The sequence below is a fragment of the Nicotiana attenuata genome, chromosome 3 (genome assembly GCF_001879085.1).
Source record: "Nicotiana attenuata strain UT chromosome 3, NIATTr2, whole genome shotgun sequence".
Lineage (NCBI taxonomy): Eukaryota > Viridiplantae > Streptophyta > Magnoliopsida > Solanales > Solanaceae > Nicotiana > Nicotiana attenuata.
In genome coordinates, this window is record NC_031991.1 from 15,386,979 (window position 1) to 15,408,022 (window position 21,044).

General features: G+C 36.8%; 2 protein-coding genes and 1 non-coding gene across 3 annotated transcripts; 1 reads left to right on the forward strand and 2 right to left on the reverse strand.

Moving 5' to 3' along the window:
• Nucleotides 6,803-6,876, forward strand: TRNAI-UAU. The gene has a single exon. It is a non-coding gene; the product is annotated as a tRNA-Ile (tRNA).
• On the reverse strand, nucleotides 10,010-12,910 carry LOC109224189. Its single transcript, XM_019388776.1, has 3 exons — nucleotides 12,023-12,910; nucleotides 11,474-11,911; nucleotides 10,010-11,311 (listed from the first exon to the last, which is right to left on the reverse strand). The coding sequence occupies exons 1-3, from the start codon at nucleotides 12,908-12,910 to the stop codon at nucleotides 10,010-10,012; spliced, it is 2,628 nt and encodes an 875-aa protein (XP_019244321.1).
• Nucleotides 17,434-17,877, reverse strand: LOC109224190. The gene has a single exon (XM_019388777.1). It carries the CDS (start codon nucleotides 17,875-17,877, stop codon nucleotides 17,434-17,436), a length of 444 nt encoding a protein of 147 aa, XP_019244322.1.

A 21,044-nucleotide genomic window follows, 5' to 3' on the forward strand; every position in this document is an offset into this window, starting at 1 on the left:
TCCGCACCATAAACCATTGAAAATGGTGTTTCTCCCGTGCTTGTTTTTGTCGTTGTACGATAAGCCCATAATACTCCAGGTAATACCTCAGGCCAATTACCTTTTGAATCTTGTAACCTTTTCTTCAAGTTGTTGATAATGACCTTGTTTGTGGATTCCGCTTGTCCATTACCCACTGGATGGTATGGCGTAGATGTTATCCTTTTAATTTGCCAACTTTGAAAAAATTCTGTGATTTGAGCTCCTATGAATTGTGGACCATTATCACACACGATTTCCTTCGGCACTCCAAAGCGGCATATTATATTCCTCCAAACGAAGTCTTTAACTTCCTTCTCTCGTACCTGTTTAAATGCTCCTGCTTCTACCCATTTAGTGAAATAATCAGTAAGTACAAGTAGAAACTTCACCTGACCTTTTGCTTGTGGTAATGGTCCTACGATATCCATTCCCCATTTCATAAAGGGCCACGGAGCTATGACAGGATGCAGTAGCTCAGCTGGTCTATGCATATTATTGCCGTACCTTTGACATTTATCACATTTAGATACAAAACTATTTGCTTCCTCTTCCATCTTTGGCCAATATACCCTGCTCGAATCAATGTTTTTACCAGCGACCGTCCTCCCGCGTGATTTCCACAATGTCCTTCATGTATTTCCCTCATTACGTGTTCTGTTTGGGAAGGTCTGAGACACCTTGCTAATGGTCCACCGAACATCTTTCGATAAAGATTTCCTTGATATAAACAGTAGCGAGCAGCCTTTTTACGGAGCGCGTGTGCCTTCCTTTTGTCATCAGGTACGGTTTCGTACTGCAGAAAAGCAACAATTTCGTTTATCCAATCCCATGTTAAATTATTAAAATTTACCTCATTCTTATCAGGTTCGAGAACGGAATGAAATAAATGTACGACTGAAGCGTTTGCATCTTTGCCACGTCTGCTGCAGATGCGAGATTGGCTAAGGCATCTGCCTCAACATTTTCATCTCTTGGTATTTGCATAACTTTCCACGTCTGAAACTGCTTTATTAATTCTCGTACTTTTTCTATGTACTCTTGCATTCGTGCTTCTCTGGCTGCGTAAGTCCCCAGCGTCTGATTAACAACAAGTTGTGAATCACTCTTGATTATAATCTGGGTTATGCCAAGTTCTCAAGCCAATTCCAAACCTGCAATGACAGCTTCATACTCTGCTTCATTGTTAGTTATTGAATGACACTTTATAGCCTGTCTAATAGTTTCACCCGTGGATGGTACGAGAACTATTCCTAAACCTGCACCTTTTATGTTAGATGAACCGTCAGTGAATAAAATCCAAGTCCCCGGGTTTGCGCCATTAAAAACTTGTAATTCTTTTTCTGCTTCTAATTGCATCCCCTGACTGAAATCAGCTACGAAATCAGCTAATACTTGAGATTTTATAGCAGTCCTAGGTAGATAAGTGATTTCGTATTCACTTAATTCTATAGCCCATTTTGCTAATCTTCCTGATAATTCATGTTTATGCAAAATGTTTCGTAATGGAAAAGCAATAACCACAGCAATGGGATGACATTGAAAGTAAGGTCTTAATTTTCTAGATGCCATGATCAAAGCAAGTGCTAACTTTTCTAGTTGCGGGTACCGTGTTTCTGCATCTAATAGAGACTTGCTTACGTAATAGATAGGAGATTGTTTACCTTGATCCTCCCGGACTAAAACAGCACTTACCGCAACTTCTGATACGGCAAGATAGATGAGTAACTTCTCTCCTACCTTTGGTTTCGCCAACAACGGTGGATTTGACAAATACACTTTCAGATTCTTAAGTGGTTGTTGGCAATCTTCGTTCCATTCGAAATGATCCTGCTTCTTTAAAGCTGAGAGAAATTTGAAGCATATTTCTGAAGACTTGGAAATGAATCTCCCCAGAGCTGCAATTCTCCCAGTTAGTCTTTGAACTTTTTTTTTACTCGTAAGTACATCAGGGATTTCCTCTATTGCTTTGATCTGTAAAGGATTTACCTCAATACCACGGTTAGAGACAAGGAAACCCAAAAACTTTCCTGATGCGACCCCGAATGCGCATTTTTCTGGATTGAGTTTCATATTAAACTTTCGTAAAGTTTGAAATGTGACAGATAAATGAGAGATGTGATCATGAGAATGCTGGGTTTTGACGAGCATATCGTATATATATACCTCTATGATTTTACCTAAATGTACCTGGAACATTTTCGTGACCAACCTTTGATAGGTTGTTCCAGCATTTTTGAGACCAAAGGGCATTACTTTATAACAGTAAGTCCCCCTGTCTGTGATAAAAGAAGTTTTCTCTTCATCACTTGAATCCATTTTGATTTGGTTGTAACCTGAATATGCATCTAAAAAACTTAGAAGTTCATGCCCTGCAGTTGCATCAATTAACTGATCTATATGCAGTAAAGAGAAAGAATCTTTTGGACAAACTTTGTTAAGATCTGTATAATCTACACAAACTCGCCACTTACCATTTTTCTTAGGTACTACAACTGTATTAGCTAACCAATTTGGATACTTTACCTCACGGATAGACCCAATTTTTAATAACTTTTGGACCTCATCTTGAATCACCTGGTTTTTGAAAGCTCCTTGCTTTCTTTTCTTTTGCTTTATTGGTGTGAATGATGGGTCTTCATTTAGTTTGTGAGTCATCACATCCGGTGGTATTCCTGTCATATCAGCATGGGACCAAGAAAAACAATCCACGTTAGCTTTCAGAAATTCAATTAACATACCTCGCATGTGGGAGCTTAGATTGGCTCCAACATAAACCTTCCGTTCAGGCCATTGCTCAAATAATATCACAGCTTCGAGATCTTCAATTGTTGTTTTGATATTTTCATTCTCTTCAGGCTCTTGAATTGTGTTAGGTCTCGAGTCTACATCTGTCCGTCCTTGCTCAGCTGAGGTTTGACCTTCAATTGTTTCCTGTAATTGCTATTTTTCTTTATTTACGGTGCTCGTATCTGTTACAGCGTTAATACTCCTGGCTGTCTGCTGATCCCCACGAATTTGGCAAATCCCCCACGGTGACGGGAATTTAATAACTTGATGTAGAGTCGACGGGATAGCATCCATATCATGGATCCAAGGTCTCCCCATGATCATATTGTAAGTCATTTCCATATCTACTACCTGAAATTTAGTTTCTTTTACAACACCTGCAGCAAAAGTTGTTAGAATTACCTCTCCTTTTGTTACCACACTTGAATTGTCGAACCCGGACAAGGTATGCGCCTTCGGTATCATTTTGTCTTCAGCTTGCATTTCACATAATACCCTTAGTAATATAATATTTACGGAACTTCCTGGATCAATCAAAACTCGTTTTACATTAGTGTCGTGTACAAGTAAAGATATTACCAGAGCGTCGTTGTGGGGGGTCACCACTCCTTCGGTATCTGCATCATCGAAAGAAATATTTTCGTTTTCAAACACCTGCCGTACCCGTTTCCCATGTGTAATCGTTACTTTAGAAACCTTGTTGGAAGCCGTATATGTTACACCATGAATATCTTCTCCCCCATTTATAACATTCACGGTTCTCTTGGGTGATGGGGGCTTTGGTGGCTCTTGCCTATTTTTCATATAGGCTTGCTTACCTTTCTCACTAAATAACACAGTGAGATACCCTTGTTTCAACAGATGATCCACTTCACTTTGTAAGAATCTACATTCTGAAGTCTTGTGCCCGTGATCATTGTGGAATTCGCACCAATGATCTGGATTGCGCCTATTTGGATTTGACCGCATCTCTTTTGGCCACCGTACCTTATCTCCCATGCTCCTCAAAACAGCTACGAGCTCGGAGGTAGTAACATTGAAATTATATCCACCGAATCTCGCCTTTAAACTTCTGTCATCATCTCGTGACTCTTGTCTGTTTCGGTCATTTCTGAACCTTGATGAAGAACCGGATTCCATGTTACTCGATTTTTGATCATATCGTTGATTATCCTACTTTGACCGTGAGTCTTTTCCTGCAGGTCCCATTTATGGATCGTATCTATTTTTACCTGATCTTTTTTCGGTTTCTGACTTCCTGGAATTGCTCCTTTCTTCATGATGAAACTGAGGTACGGTATCTTCCTCAATTCGCAACTTTGTACTGTACCTGTTATAAACGTCATTCTACGTGGTTGTAGGGAACTCTCGAAGGCTTTCTTTAAGTCTTCTCGTGGCTCCTGGACTTTTGTCATTTAAGTTGCTTGCAAAAGCTATTGCAGCCCAATTATCAGGTACACGGGGTAAAGTCATCCTTTCACGTTGGAATCTATCAACAAAATCTCTGAGCAACTCTGAGTCCCCTTGTTTAATTTTGAAAATGTCTTCCATTCTATTTTCAACCTTTTGAGTTCCCGAGTGCGCTTTAATAAAAGAATCTTCAAGCTTAGCAAAAGAGTTTATAGAATTTTCAGGTAAAAGAGAATACCAGGTTAATGCACCCTTGGTGAGTGTTTCTCCAAATTTCTTGACCAACACGGATTCAATTTCTTGCTTGGTCAAATCGTTGCCTTTTACACCTGTAGTAAATGCAGTTACATGATCACGTGGGTCTGTTGTGCCATCATATTTCGAGATGTCAGGCATTTTGAACTTTTTAGGGATTGGAAGGGGAGCAACACTTGGTTTCCAAGGTTGTTGCGAGTATTTATCCACATCCACTCCTTTGATTACAGGGGGAACTCCAGGGATTTGCTCGATGCGCTCATTTTGTTCCTTAAGTTGTTTCTGCAAAGTTAGTACTAAATTTTGCAAATGAGAATTATTTGAATTACCTGGTTCTCCTTCCTGTGGTTCACTGGGGGTTCCTCCATTTCCAGAATTAACAAGGCCAGAACGAGGATTCTCCAATGTATTGTTATTAGGCGCAGGTGTGGGTGGTGCAACAGGTAATCGACTAACTAGAGCTTGAAGAGCTTTGCTAACCCGTGCATCAATTACTTTTTGTAAAGCTTCATCTGGCCCTTCAAAATGTTCAGATTGCTCTTGTTCATCAGCACGAGATTCAGGAGCAGGAATACCTTCACGAGATTGACGTGGTGAATTTTGAGGGGAAGGAACCACGTTAATGTTTTGTAAATCTCCTTGATTCTGATGGATTTGATTTTCATCACCGTTATTGTTTTTGTTTTTGTTTGACATGATGATAACAACAGATAAAATGTAACTTAAAAAGAATAGATTATCAGATTTCCGTTAACGGAACCAATTTGTTTAACCAAAAAACTGAATATTTGGTTAAAGCTAGAAATTAAGAGAGAAATCGGGTTTACTGATAATCAAGAAATGAGAGACTTTGAGAACAACAATAAAGCAATGAATAAGTATATATTTCAGTATAATCTCAATGATATTTCGTGTCCTACAGATGTTGAGACCTTCCCCTTTTATAGTTAATTCTAGGAGAAAGTGTAATGCCTTTGTCTTAATGAGGCAATTATGAGCAATAAATGACATTAAAAGAAACGTTACTCAATCATTCCTATTAAATACAAATTCTCTCAACGTATTTGGCATTTAATGCTGAATTTGGACTCCTTTACGCTATCAGATTCATTTCTTCAATTCCTTCCGATCTTCGAGCTTTAAATGACTCGAACAGGTACGAGTCTCATTTCATTTGAATAATAGCTCGTGCCTTTAAGTATCTTCTCTCCCGCATCTGTTGTTGCTCGTGCCTTCTAACTGATTACCACGCTTTGACTATGTGACCGGTCCACGTGTCATAACACGTCATCTTATATAAATTCAGTTTTTTCCCAATACAATGAGTAGGGTATGGAAATACTGAGTCTTTTCTTTAATTTGGTTTAGCTCTTATTGGAGCACTCTAGAACCTCCCTCCATTCTTGTTTTCTTTTTTTTTTTCAGTTCCTTATGCTTCGGTAAATATGGATCCATTACAGTTTAGGACTGCACAATCTCCCTCAAAGCTGTGAAGTTCACAGCTCTTCCAAAACTTTTGTGTTACAATATATTGCTATTCTCTTGTCAGTTGTCACAGATGAACAGATTTCTTATGGTAATTTCTTGTTTAGAATTTACAAATTTGTTCACTTGTTTCTACAAGTTTGACTGACAAATTCTTTCCAAAGCAATTGAGAATTGAGATATCATAATTGGTGGCACCACATAGCCCCCCTCTCCCCTAAAGTACATGGTTTGAATGAGACATTGAACCACCCTTCAAGGACTTTTCAAAATTAGAAGTATCAACTATCATCTTTTTGTACCCGTTCAAAATAAGCATTCTTCTCTCGTCACGCAATTTAATTAAAATCCAAAAATTGTATTCGCCTAGGTAGTCAATCCAATGAAATTACAATGGTGAGTTGATCCAAAATAAAGACTCCAACTTGTGCTAGGTGTAAGGGCGGAGGTAATTACCAAGCAGATGATTGTGAATTAACAATGTATGGGGATTGTTTAAAGTCTTTTTATTTTTCAGACGAAAAAGCGTATGTTACATGCTTATATTTTTGTTGTGGAAAAATTGCTGTAAAATAAAGTAAAGAAAAAGAAATTTTGTGGCATGAGTTTTCTGTTAGAAGGAAAATGAATATCAAAATAAGAAGAAACCGTTCCCCTTCTATTTTCTTACACCTTTAGCAAATCTTATTTTTGACGAAAGAGTCTTTCATGGTGAAGGTTTTGACTCCTTTTTGCAGCATCCGTTGAATTCACAATCTGATGTTATTACTGGAACGGTAAAAATTGTAGTTTGATTAGCCTCATTATGTTACGAATTTATGCACTCCCTAAGCTGAAAAAGCAAGGTCCCGTAGCTCAGTTGGTTAGAGCGTTGGTCTTATGAGCCGAAGGTCGCGGGTTCGAGCCCCGCCGGGACCAACTTTTTTGTGTATTTCTATAAGGGTGCAATTGAATGAGGCATTGATTTTCATGGTAATTGATCAAAACACCTAATTACCTATCTTAATAGGACTTTCAATCCTGACAAATTCAGTTTTTATTGAAAAAGATAAACTCGTTCTCAATCTTTTTTCAAACGAAAGGAGAAAGGAAAAATTGCGTAGTTCCTTGTGAATTTTGATGCTAACATCAATTAAAATGAATCGGAAGATCCCTTATTCCTTCTCCTCCGTTTTGACACACTACATTATGTTCTGATAAATATTCACTCACTTTATAGAAATCATGAAAGTTGAGTGGCCTGATTAGGTAATATATTCTCTACTGGTTCATCCAATGCTTATATCCTGGAATATGCTATCAAAGAAAGTTTTTGTGCTTTGAATACTTGACAAGATCTAATGCTTGGAATTCAAACTCCGTTCCACGACAGTCTTAATTCTAGCCTCTTGATTCCTTGTGTTTTCTTGTAGCAAAGCAGACCCCTTCCGGATCAATTTTCTTTTATTGATTTAATTGATAACTTCATTGTTTCAATTCATTCTCAGATAAGGAAACACCGGTGATATAAACACTCAATCTATTACACCTTGGCAAAGAAGGCAATTGTGTTTTACCCTAAAATTGGATAACAATTAAATTTGTATGCAGTTTAAAGTACGTGGTTTAATTCAACACGAATAATTAAGAATAATAGATAAATGAATGAAATAAACGATCAAACCCCTCGCAATGTTAAGACCAAGCTTGATCTTTAGATTGAACGCGAATAAAGAACAGAACAAAATAATGCCTTTTTCAGTAGCTAGAGAACAAAGTAAACTTTTATTGCATTGGATTGCGTGTTACAATGTGTGTGAGACTAAAGAAAAACTTTCCTTTTATATTGAAGGAAATTGAGAAATATATTGAGCTGAAGAATTGAATCAGACGAGCAAGAAATGGAGAAAGTTTTCTGTGTCTCTTATTCATTGTTTGTACATGTATATATATACAATTGAATGTTGAATAAAAATAAATAAATAAAGAAAATACTATGTACACTTGTCCTATATCTATTTGTGCAAATATAACAGAAAATTCTTATCCTAACTAAATTATTCCCTCAAGTGAGCTTCAGCTGAGGAGAAGCTTCCAGTAATTAAATAAACCAAGGGCCACGATTTGTTCCATCAGAGTTGATGTGTGGCCAAGATTACCTTCTCCAATATGTGATGTGTGGCTGAGATTGAATGAGAAGAAATCCGACAAAGGCATATACATACTTAGGATATATCGAAGTTTAGGTTAACTTCATCTTCTCCCTTCTTCTTCTTCCTGGTTCAAAATCTATTCCGCCATTAATGTCCAAATTGATCCGGGGTTTCAACTTTCCAACATCCCCCCTCAAGTTGGAGGGGAGAGTAGCGACCCCCAACTTGCTCAAAATACCTTTGTGAGAAACCCCAGAAAGGGGCTTGGTAAATATATCGGCCAGCTGATCTTTAGATGGAAGAAAAGAAAGAGTAATCAGGCCAGAGAGGAATTGCTGACGCACAAAATGGCAGTCAAGTTCGACATGCTTTGTGCTCTCATGGAAGACGGGGTTGCGAGCAATGTGAATAGCAGCTTTGCTGTCTGAGTGAAGAGTGATTGGAAGAGTAAGAGGAGCAAAAAGGTCAGCAAAAAGGCGTACAAGCCATGTGATTTCAGCAGCGACTCTGCGCATGGAGCGGTATTCCGCCTCTGCTGAAGAAAGGGAAATAGAGACCTGTTTCTTGGATTTCCATGAAATGGGAGAACCCCCTAAAGTGATGAAGAAACCGCTCACCGATCGACGAGTGTCTCTGCAAGAAGCCCAATCCGCATCACAAAAAGCAAGAAGAGAGAAGTCTGGTGTAGAGGACAAAAGGATTCCTTGGCCAGGATCAGTACTCAGATACTTGAGAACTCGTAAAGCAGCAGAGAAGTGTGACTGGCAAGGACGGTGCATGTATTGACTCAAGGTAAGGACAGCAAAGGAGAGATCTGGCCTTGTATTCGTGAGATAATTCAACTTCCCAACCAGATGCCTGAATAAAATGGGATTTTCCATAGGAGTACCTTCATCAGCCTGAAGCTTGGAGCAGGGATCCAGAGGGGAAGTTGCACGGGGCAAATGAGAGACATCAAATTCCTTGAGCATGTCCAAGGTAAACTTTCTCTGACTGATGATAAATCCATTACTTTCTCGCAAAACCTCAAGTCCAAGAAAATAATGTATATCCCCTAAATTCTTGACTTTAAACTGTGAATTGAGAAATTCTTTGATACTTTGAATTTTCTGCAAGTCGTCCCCTGTCAGTAATATGTCATCAACATAAACTGCTAAAATTGATACAAGACCATCTCTTATCTTGAAAAATAAAGAATAATCATTTAAGGAAGATGAGTATCCTTTGAAACTTAAAGCCCCTGCAAGCCGAGCATACCACTGCCGTGAAGCTTGCTTCAAACCATATAAAGACTTCTTCAATAAGAAAACATGAGAAGGACTGGGAGGAGTAAGTCCTGCTGGAAACCTCATGTATACTTCTTCTTGTAAATCTCCATGCAAGAATGCATTGTTCACATCTAATTGAGACACAGGCCAAGCCTTCTTTGCTGAAACAGCAAGAAGGCATCTTATAGTTGTCATCTTGACTACAGGATAAAAGGTCTCACTGTAGTCTATCCCCTCTCTTTGGATATCCCCCCTTACCACAAGCCTTGCTTTTAGCCTTTCAATAGTGCCATCAGATAAATGTTTGACCTTGTAAACCCATTTACAAGGTAATGGCTTCTTACCTTTAGGAAGCACCACCACTTCCCAAGTGTGATTATCCTGTAGGGCTTGAATTTCTGATTCCATAGCTTGTCTCCAACCTGGGTGTTGAGAAACTTGTTCATAACTGGTAGGCTTATCCAAATTAGATAGGGACTGAATCAGGTGTTGATTTCTGATAGTGAGTGAAGAGAAAGAATAGGCACTAGGTCTAGTTGGCTGAGAAAAACAAACCCTCTCCAAGTCAGTAAACATGATGTTGTTACACACATAGTCCATAAGATATCCAGGCTGTTGTACAACTCTAGCAGACCTCCTCAGTGAAACATCTTATATAGGTGCAGGGTTAGGAGGTTGGATTGGATATATGTTGGGACTGGTGTGAGGGACAGGTGAATCAGATTGAGAAGAGGAGGGTGTGAAGGAAGGAGTAGAAGGACCAGGGGAGTGAGAGTGGAAATAAGGTGAGGATGGAAAGGATGGATAGTTATCCTCCATAACTTCACCAGTGGATATTCGATCCTGTGTCTGTTGAGTAGGATCCAAAGAGAGTGGTGAGTCTGAAAAGATAGGATTGTGAATGGGCTTAAGTTTAGCAAATGGAAAATGTGATTCAAAGAACTTTACATCTCTAGAAACAAAAATCTTCTTGGTTTCTAGTTCTAATAGCTTGTATCCTTTCTGATTCAAAGGATAACCAATCAACACACAAGCAGTTGCCCTTTGATCAAATTTACTTCTTCCTTGTTTTAAAGTAGAGGCATAGCATAAACAACCAAAGTTTCTCAAATGATCATATTTAGGCTTTTGCTTGAAAAGAACTTCAAAAGGGGTCTTACCATTGAGAACCTTGGAAGGTAACCTATTTATGATGTGTGTTGCAGTGAGTATAGATTCTCCCCAACATGATATTGGTAGACTGGACTGAAACATTAGACCCCTTGCCACTTCTAAGAGATGTCTGTGCTTTCTCTCAACAATCCCATTTTGTTGAGGAGTAGCAACACAACTTAGCTGATGTATGATTCCTTCTGATGCAAGAAAATCTGCTTCCAATGACCCCTTTCCTAACTCTAAAGCATTGTCAGATCTTATCATCTTAACTTTGACATTGAATTGTCTCTCCACCATAGACAGGAAACATTTTAACATGGGAAAAGCATTGCTCTTAGCACTTGACAGAAATGTCCATGTTCCTCTACTGTAGTCATCTACAATAGTTAGGAAATACTTGAAACCATTGTATGTGCTAGATTTGTAAGGTCCCCAAGTATCAACATGTATAAGATCAAAAACATGCTTGGTTTTTATGTTACTGATGGGAAAAGGAATTCTAGTCTGTTTAGCTTTAGGACAGATATCACAAATGAAATCAAAATTTGAGCCACAATGAAAGAAATGTAAATGTTTCATTGCTGAAAAGGGAACATGTCCCAACCTTTCATGCCAAAGCTTTACATCAGGTATCACATTGACATGAATTGATTCTGAATTTAAAACAGACCTAGAACTAGAATTTCTTGCTTCTGAAACTGAAATTACATTATTACTGAACTTGAAACTACTAGGCTCTAGAATATAAAGACCTTCTCTAACTTCACCAAAAACTTGAGGACTCCTCATTGAAAGGTCCTGCAACATGCATCCATTAGGTGTAAGTAGGAGATTATAATGAAATTGTACACAGAATTTATGGACAGATAATAAATTATACTTAAAATCTGGGACATGAAGGACATTGGTTAGGACATGACCTGGCAGAATTGATATACTCCCAATATGAGTAACACTTACCTTGAAAGAATTAGGCAAATTAATGTTCAAAGGTACTGGGAGTGGAATAAGAAACAGGAAAGAATTAGGGTCAAAACACATGTGTTCTGATGCTCCAGAATCAATTATCCATGAATCTGTTTTTAAACTAGTAAATGCTGAACCTGAGTATTTCAGAATAGTACCAGCCACAGCATTTGCATTGATACCTGATCCTCCACCTTGTATTGATTTTGCTTGTTTGTATATTTCCATCATCTCTGCAATCTGTTCTTTGCTGAAATGGTGTCCACCAAAGTTGCTATTGTTTCCCTCATTGTTCTGGCCTGTTCCACTATCTTCTTCATGAGTTACTGCCACATTTGCCTTCACATTATTATGATAAACTTTTGTGTTAGTGAACTCAAAATCATCTGGGAAACCAATCAGTCTGAAACAGTCCTCTTGAGTGTGTCCTATCTTCCCACAATAGGTACAGGAGATGTTAGGGTTATACTTTTTCTTCCCTCTAAATTTCTGATGTCCCCTTATAGCCTTTTGAGTTGTATTGTTGAATTTCTATCCATCCACTGGTCCTTTAGGACTTTGATTCCTAAACTTCTGAATGTTTCTTCCTTGTCCTGCTGCCATGAATGCTGCAAAATCAGCAAAAACTTGAGCATTTGGTTTCTTTCCCTGTCCAGCCACCATGAAAGATGCAGAATCTGAAGAGAAATGTGCATTTGCATATATCTCTATTTGATTCTCATCCTGTAGCAGTAAAGAGTATGCAATATCCATGCGAGGTAGAGGACTCATCATAAGAATGTTTCCTCTTGCTTGTGCATACACATCATTCAAACCCATTAGAAATTGAATTAGCCTTTGATCCTCCAAGGACTTAGTTAGTTTTGCTTTTCCATCACATGAACACACACATGAACATGTTATGATTACATTCAAAGCATCTAGTTCATCCCACAGCCTCTTAAGTTTGGTGAAATATCCTGCAATGTCAGCATTACCCTGTGTTAATCCTGATAATTCTTTTTGCATGTGAAAGTGTTTTGCACCATTAGACTTCCCAAACCTCTGTTCCAAACTGTCCCAAAGTTCCTTTGCTGTTTTTGAATAAATCACACTGTCAGCAATGTCTTTTGATAGTGCATTCAAGATCCAAGATGTGACCATGTCATTGACACAACTCCACTGCTCAAAATCAGTTGAGTCGAGAACTGGAGTCTTGCAAGCTCCATTGATGAAACCAAGCTTTTTCTTGGCTGAAAGGGAAAGGAGAATGGATCTCTTCCAACCTGGGTAGCCTTTTCCATCAAACACAGTGTTGACCAAAGTCATTCCAGGTGAATCTGAGTGATTGAGATGATATGGGTGATTGATGTCATATCCTCCTGCCTTAGGAGGATTTGCAGGAATTGGAGTTTCTCCAATCGGAGTTGTGGTATCTCCAGTTATGCTCATCTTTCTTTGCTAGGAGTTGAAGGGTGAAGCTGGGATTTGGTAGATTGATATTGGATCGAGCTTACTGCTCTGATACCATGAAGGAAATTGAGAAATATATTGAGCTGAAGAATTGAATCAGACGAGCAAGGAATGGAGAAAGTTTTCTGTGTCTCTTATTCATTGTTTGTACATGTATATATATACAATTGAATGTTGAATAAAAATAAAGAAATAAAGAAAATACTATGTACACTTGTCCTATATCTATTTGTGCAAATATAACAGAAAATTCCTATCCTAACTAAATTATTCCCTCACATGAGCTTCAGTTGAGGAGAAGCTTCCAGTAATTAAATAAACCAAGGGCCACGATTTGTTCCATCAGAGTTGATGTGTGGCCAAGATTACCTTCTCCAATATGTGATGTGTGGTTGAGATTGAATGAGAAGAAATCCGACAAAGGCATATACATACTTAGGATATATCGAAGTTTAGGTTAACTTCATCTTCTCCCTTCTTCTTCTTCCTGGTTCAAAATCTATTCCGCCATTAATATCCAAATTGATCTGGGGTTTCAACTTTCCAACAAGGCAATATAAGATTTTAGTCGAAAAGCTAATATTTGTAACGGAAAATAAATACTAGCAATTTTTATTGACTTGCTGATATTCCACTGTTCTCAAAGACGGGAAGTTAAGAATAACAAGATCAGGATAAATAAGAAAGGAAGCTACTGTAAAATTCAGTCTTTTTTCCTTCTCACTTAGACAAGAACATAAACATCTTATTCCCTAAGACCACTCCAAATAGTGATACATATAATATGTATCATTTACATTATTATATTGTTCCAAATAAAAACCATCTTTCCTCACTTCCCATTTACAGTTAGTTAGAACATTTGGATTTCCTGAACCTTTGACACAGGTATATGGGTCGTTAAACACATCAAATTTTTTCTCCTTTAAACCCCACCAAAAATGACAAAAGAATAAAGTTTTATTGAGAAATGTCTCGCAAAATGACCAATTAAAGTCTTGATTTGTAGTAAGATTATGGTAGCCGAGGTCATTATCCTTCGACGCGCAATGAATTTCCAGTTTTGAGGAACGAGAAGGAAGTTTGTTGATAATATGTACCACATACTTCGAGGAAAATATGCATTTTCTTGCTATTGAAAGGTCAAGGGGCGTGATTAGTAACAAGAAGAAAATGTTAATCAAGGAAAGAGCCATAATGAGAAATTAAATATTGAAAATGCAAGTGAAGATCTGGAATTTTATACATCAAAGTTTTAGCTTAGTCAGGTTCACAAATCTTGATTTGGATTCAAACAATTTGTACTTATTCTGATATGATTAAATCACTATTAAAGTTCCTTGCCTTTTTATCTTTAGAGATAAATCCTCATTAATTAGCTTGTCTCACAGTTTCAACTGCACATTTAAACTTTATTGGATCAGAGACCTATCACCCCTGTTTAGATGGAAAAAGTGCAAAATATTTGCAGGATTATAATACTTTTTTGGGATGGTCTTAACTTTTGACTAGGCCGGGATGGTTCGGATTTTTTAATTACCAACCAAACCAATTGTCTCGGAATTTTAAATTTATCAGCCAACCAAACCAACAAAAGTCGGATTTTTCAACCACTTCTCTGGTTTTTCGTTTTTTTTNTAGCATAAAATTTATAATACTTGCTCTAATATTTCTTAGGTCCTAGTAGGATAAAACTATATAAGATGTTTTCCAATAAAATAATATAAAATGATGCGAGATAAGTCATGATTATACTAAAATACTCAACAAATCACATAAGGTAAATATTGCTAATTAATAAGCCATAATAAAAATAAACATAATCTAAAAGTACTAAGTCATGTTAAAATAAGTACGACTAATAAGTACTAAGTATTAATTACATGACTAAATAATATTAAAAGTGAGTTATGCATTTTCACTATCTAAATCAATGCAAAACTAAAAAAATAAATACTCAATACTATTGTCATTTATAGTATTGAATTAAATTTTGTTTGTTAGCATTAGTATTAATTTGATTTTGCTTTGGGCTTTATATGAGTTTCTAACTTTTATGGGCTATAAAACATATGTGACCATTCAAAAATTCTTAGTCCAAGCTTTAAATAATACACTAAATGAGAAAACTATTAAAGAGTTTAAATTATATATAAATTGCATTACAATAATTATTTTTATGTATAAAAGATTTTTAAAACTTGCACACATGTAATGTCGGGTTGGTTTGGTTTCGGTTTGACTTTTTTTAGTTAAAACCAAACAAAATCAATTATGGTCGGGTTTTGTTTTCTTACATCAAACCAAATCAAACCAAACCATAGCCGGATTTTTTTTTCTCGGTTTGACTCGGATTATCGGTTTGGTGCGGTTTGTCGGTTTTCTTTGTACCCGTACTTTTGACCCCCACTTTTCTCATGGGCAGAACTTCAAAGTCAAAAGTAAAAAGTGTTGTTCATGTGGGCAAACAAGGGAAATACTTGTCAATCTTAAAGTTCTGCCCATGGGACAAGCGGGAACAAAAATTCAAGAGCATCCACTTTGAGGGCTATTGGTGTACTTTACCCTGAAAAGTGTATCTCGTAGCTGGCTGAAGGCCCAAGTCATTGAAACATCTGCTCTGGGCCCTGATTTTTTTTTTTTGAAGGGATTTTTCACAAGTAGTTAGTCGGATTCACTGTTTACTTTTTCTAGTTTGTATATATAGATTCAACACTAATAGTATATGATTATACGCACATTATATATCCGTCAACTATTTATACTTTAAGCGGATGGTTGAGCGGCTATTTAGGTTAATTCTTCTTCATGAAACCCCATATTAATACTCCCCTCGTTCCGGTCCATGTGAACCTATTTCCTTTTTGGTCCGTTCCAAAAAGAATGACCCCTTTCTAAATTTGGAAACAATTTAGCTTAAACTTACAATTCTACCTTTAATGAGAATCTTTTATAACCACACACATACTTTGAACCCCCTTTTAACTTGTTTAGGACCACAAATTTCAAAAGTCTTTCATTTTTGCGTAAACTCTGTGCCCAGTCAAACAAGTTCAAATAAATTGGAATGGAGGGAGTAATATTTTTTCATAATAAACGTGTACTGTTTACTCTCTTCCTTCCTCCTACAAAGCTATCTATTCTCTCAAAACAAGGGCTGAAGAACAATGAATAAATAAAATTGTACATTTATGTTATTCTTTCTCAGGTTTTCAAGCATTACAGCAAGCAAACCCAAGTAGTGATTTTCGTTTTGATATCAGGTTTGCAATTTCTGGAATCAAGTTCTATTATTTATATTTTATTATATTTTTTAAAACGGAAAAGGGTTCAAAATGCCCCTAAACTATTGAAAAAGGTTTAAATAAAGAGGAACCTCATGTAAATACCATGGAATAAGGTTTGATCCTATTCATGGAGATTCCGTAACTATTCCAAAAATGGAAAGTTCGACACAATTGGGATTTTTTTTTTGGAAATTTGGAAGTCAGTTACTTAATTCATGATCTGGCATGTACAGAATGAAAACTTCATTCTCGATTTCTACGAGAATTTTTATGTAAAGCCTTTCATTTTGCTTTCTCTTCGTATGGAAGTTTTGATTTTCCCCAGTAATGTATTCCTAATTTTTTGGCCTTAAATGATCGATTCAACCTCTGTATCAAAAAGATATACCTTGGTATATTTCATCTCTTCAACAAGTTTAGTAATGAGCATANAAAAACGAAAATATTTTGTTGAAAATATTTTTTTCAGTTTTAAAAAATAAAAATATTTTATTAAAAACATTATTTTTTTCTGTTTTTACAAGAAAAAATTCAGTTTTTACAAAAAAAAAAAAAGCTTTAAAAAAAATGAAAAAAAAAATATTTTTTTAAAAAACTGAATTGTTTTTTGTAAAAACTGGAAAAAAAAAAGAAGAAGAAAACTTTACTAAATTAGTGGACTACTGTTGCATTAGTTTAAAAAAAATAAAATATTTTGTAAAATATATTGTTTTTAAGTTTTACAAAAAGAATAATAATTATTTTTAATTCAGCATTGACCTAACGGTCAAAGGGCATAAGTGAACCAAAAAGGTGGATGGAGGGATATTTTTAGCCCAATAGGTGGATGAAGCGTATTTTTAAACTTTTTCCAATAGTTTAGGGGCATTTTGAACCCTTTTCCGTTTTTAAAATCCGAACATTGTTATAATATTTATACTTGTGTATATTGTTTTTTTATTAAAATTCAAGTATGTCAACTAGAAAATATGAATCAGGTTGCAGCTGATTAAAAAAAAAAGAAATGAAATTGTTTTTCTATCAGATTACACCATTAATTAGATATAAGTGATCTGATTTTATAAATAATTTTCATACCAATTGTGCATGAATGGAGCTTAAACTCTTGCTCTGAAAGACAACATGTACAGGAGTTGAGAATGGCCAGAGAATATAACTAAAAAAGCAAAATAACCACTGTTAATTCCATTCACAAAGATATCTTACACCCTAAGACTACCACCCAGTATAGCGATACATATCTTCAACAATTCCAGGGCTTATATAAGTTCCTAAATAAAAACCATCTGATTTCACAACCCATGCACACTGCTCTGTAAGCTTTGGAAGTTTTCCATCTTCTACACAATGTACTGGATCATTAAACACATTAAAGCTTTTATTCTTTGTACCCCACCAAAAATGACAAAAAAATAAAGTTGTCCAAGCAAATCCTTGACAAAACGACCAATCGAATTCTTGATTAGCAGTAAGACTATGGTATCCGAGGTCATCATCACCAGAAGCACAATGAACTTGCAGTTTAGAGGAATTAGAAGGAAGTTTGTCGATAACATGTACGTAAAACCTTCGAGTTATGAAACATGATTTTGCTCTTGAAAGGTCAATTGGAGTTAATAACAATAACAAGAAGAAAATGTTGATCAAGGAGAGAGTCATTTCGAAGAAAAAAAGGGATTTTTCGAGGGAATTTGGGTTGTGTAATTTTATATAGTATATAGGAAAAATTGAGTTTAGTCAACTCTTACAATATCTTGATTTGGATTACAACAGTTTGTACCTTTCTAAAAGCATTAAATCACTATTAAATGTCTCTAGACTTTTTCTTCTCTTTATATTACTGTAGTTATGTGAAGATTTTTTCCTTGGTTGAAAGAGAAATATTATATATAGAAAATATGCATCATTACAAAAGTAGATGCCATTTTTATACTCTTTGGATCAATTATTTGAGCTTTCTGACTCCGTGTATTTATTTTGGATTGAGGAGTATATAAGCTTTCTGACTCCGTGTGTTAATCGAGGTGCTAACTTTATGACATTTGTACTGTATTGATAAAAAATAGACTTCACACGTGTAATATTTCTGATGACAAGGCGATCCATGTGGAGCAATAGAAACATGACAGCTGGTCACAAGTTTACAAAGAGGTACGAGACAAAGAGGAACGGAACAGCATATCCACAAAACAATTAGATGAGGGCCTCAGTCTAATTGAGGAGTTGAAGAGACACAGTCAGAATGAACCAAGGCAGAATAAAGGGCAGATTCAAAGATCTTCAATCAATGAGCCAAACGTTACATCATCTTCACGCAACAGTTACGATTACCTATTGTAACATTTCATTAATGATATTATTAGTCATTAATGCTCAATCATTAATGAGAGTAGGCGTTATATTAAGAAATTCCCTATAAAAGGGAAGAAAATATCACTTGTAGGAACACGTTCGAACCACTACTGAAATACACTTACTTCTACGCATTCTTATTGCTTTCTTATTACAAGTCTAATTATTTCTATCTAATTTTCTTGATTACCAGTAACACGAGTTCTTCTAAAATATTAGCTTTGACCGGAATTCCTATTTTCTGGTTAAACAAATTGGTTCCGTTACCGGGAATCTGATAATCTATTGTTTGCTAAGTCGACTTTTTCGTCAAATCAATCATGTTGAATGTCAATGACAACAATCAAGGAGACCATCAACACCAGGTGAATCAGCAAGGTGATGGAACTCCGGTCCCTTCCCCACGAAATTCTCCTCGACAATCTCGAGAAGGAACTCCTGATGGATCTCAGTCAAATGTGAATGATCAGTTTGAAAATGATGAGGCTATTAATGAAGCTTTGAAAAAGTTAATCGCTCAACAGGTCAGCAATGCTCTTCAGGATTTTGCTAACCAGCTTCCAGGTGTTGTGCTACCAACACCAACTCCAAACAACAACACCGTGGAAAATCCTCGCTCAGGACTCGTTAACTCAGGCAGTGGAGGAACTCCTAGCGAATCTCGAGATGGAGGGTCAGGTAACCCAATTAATTTTGATTTACAAAGTTTAGTACTAACCTTGCAAAAACAGCTCAAGGAGCAGAACGATCGCATAGAGCAGATACTTGGAGTGCCGCCTGTAATCAAGGGAATAGACATGGACAAATACTCTCGACAACCTTGGAAGCCAACTGCCGCTCCTTTACGAATTCCAAAGAAGTTCAAGATGCACGATATTCCGAAATACGATGGGACATCTGATCCTAAGGATCACGTGACTACATTCACGACCGGTGTAAAAAGCAACGACTTGACCTAGCAAGAAATTGAATCAGTATTGGTCAAAAAATTCGGAGAAACACTCACTAAGGGAGCATTAACATGGTATTCTCTTTTACCCGAAAATTCTATAGATTCTTTTGCTGAGCTTGCAGATTCATTTATAAAAGCACACCCGGGAGCTCAAAATGTCGAAAAAAGAATAATGGACATTTTTAAAATAAAGCAAGGAGATGCGGAGCTGCTCAGGGAATTCGTAGACAGATTCCAACGTGAGAGGATGATGTTGCCATGTGTACCTGATAACTGGGCAGCTATGGCATTTGCTAGTAATCTAAATGAAAGAAGTTCAGAAGCCACGAGGAGACTCAAGGAAAGTTTACGAGAGTTTCCAGCAACAATTTGGAATGATGTTTATAACAGATACAGCACAAAGCTACGGATAGAAGAAGATACTATCATTCAATCTCGAAGGGATGAAAGGGTAAGTTCAAGGCGAGCTGAAACTGAAAAAAGGTCTGGTAAAAACAGGTATGAACCTTACATAGGACCAGCAGGAAGAGACTCGCGTTGAAAACAGGAAAACCCAAGGTTTGATTCTAGATCAAAAGACAAAGAGTCAGGATCGTCATCAAGGTTTGGAAAGGAACGAAACATGCGGGATACGCGTGATGATGATAGAAGCTCGAAAACAAAGATCGGAGGTTACAGTTTTAATGTTAGCACATCCGAGTTGGTAGCTGTTTTAAGGAGCATGGGGGACAAGGTACGCTGGCCAAAAGAAATGAGATCAAACCCGAACAGGCGAAATCCTGATTTTTGGTCCGAGTTTCACAACGATCAAGATCATAAAACAGCGGATTACGGGTTATTACAAGGTGAAGCAGAACATTTATTAAAACAAGGGTATTTAACTGAATTGTTTAGTGAAAAAGGAAAGCAAGAATATATAAAAATAGGCAGGAACCACCAAAGCCTCCTTCACCAAAAAGGACGGTTAATGTCATAAGTGGAAGAGAATAGATTAATGGCGTAACATTCTCGGCAGCAAAGAAAGTGTCAAAAATCACAATTACCCACGGGAAGCGAGTTCAACAGGTTTTGGAAGAAGATAGTATCACATTTGCTGATGCAGATGCAGATGGCGTGCTAACCCCGCATAATGATGCACTGGTAATATCTTTACTTGTACATGACACTAATGTAAAACGAGTTTTGATTGACCCAGGTAGTTCGGTGAATATCATTCTGTTGAGAGTGGTGAATGAGATGCAAGCTGATGATAGGCTGATACCCAAGGCTCATATCTTATCCGGTTTTGACAACTCAAACGTCGTGACAAAAGGCGAGATAATACTCACCACATTCGCAGAAGGAGTAGTCAAAGACACCAAATTTCAAGTAGTAGAAATGGATATGACTTACAATATGATTCTCGGTAGACCATGGATTCATGAGATGGATGCTGTTCCATCCACTTTGCATCAAGTTATCAAATTCCCTTCACAATGGGGAATACGGCAAATACGTGGTGACCAACAAGCATCTCGAAGCA

Coding starts and splice junctions, on each gene's coding strand:
- LOC109224189 (XM_019388776.1), bottom strand. CDS start 12,910: ATGAGCATAACTGGAGATACCACAACTCCGATTGGAGAAACTCCAATT. Junction 11,912..12,022: donor ATCAAAGTCCTAAAGGACCA/GTGGATGGATAG, acceptor TATTGTGGGAAG/ATAGGACACACTCAAGAGGA. Junction 11,312..11,473: donor ATTTGCCTAATTCTTTCAAG/GTAAGTGTTACT, acceptor TGCATGTTGCAG/GACCTTTCAATGAGGAGTCC.
- LOC109224190 (XM_019388777.1), bottom strand. CDS start 17,877: ATGACTCTCTCCTTGATCAACATTTTCTTCTTGTTATTGTTATTAACT.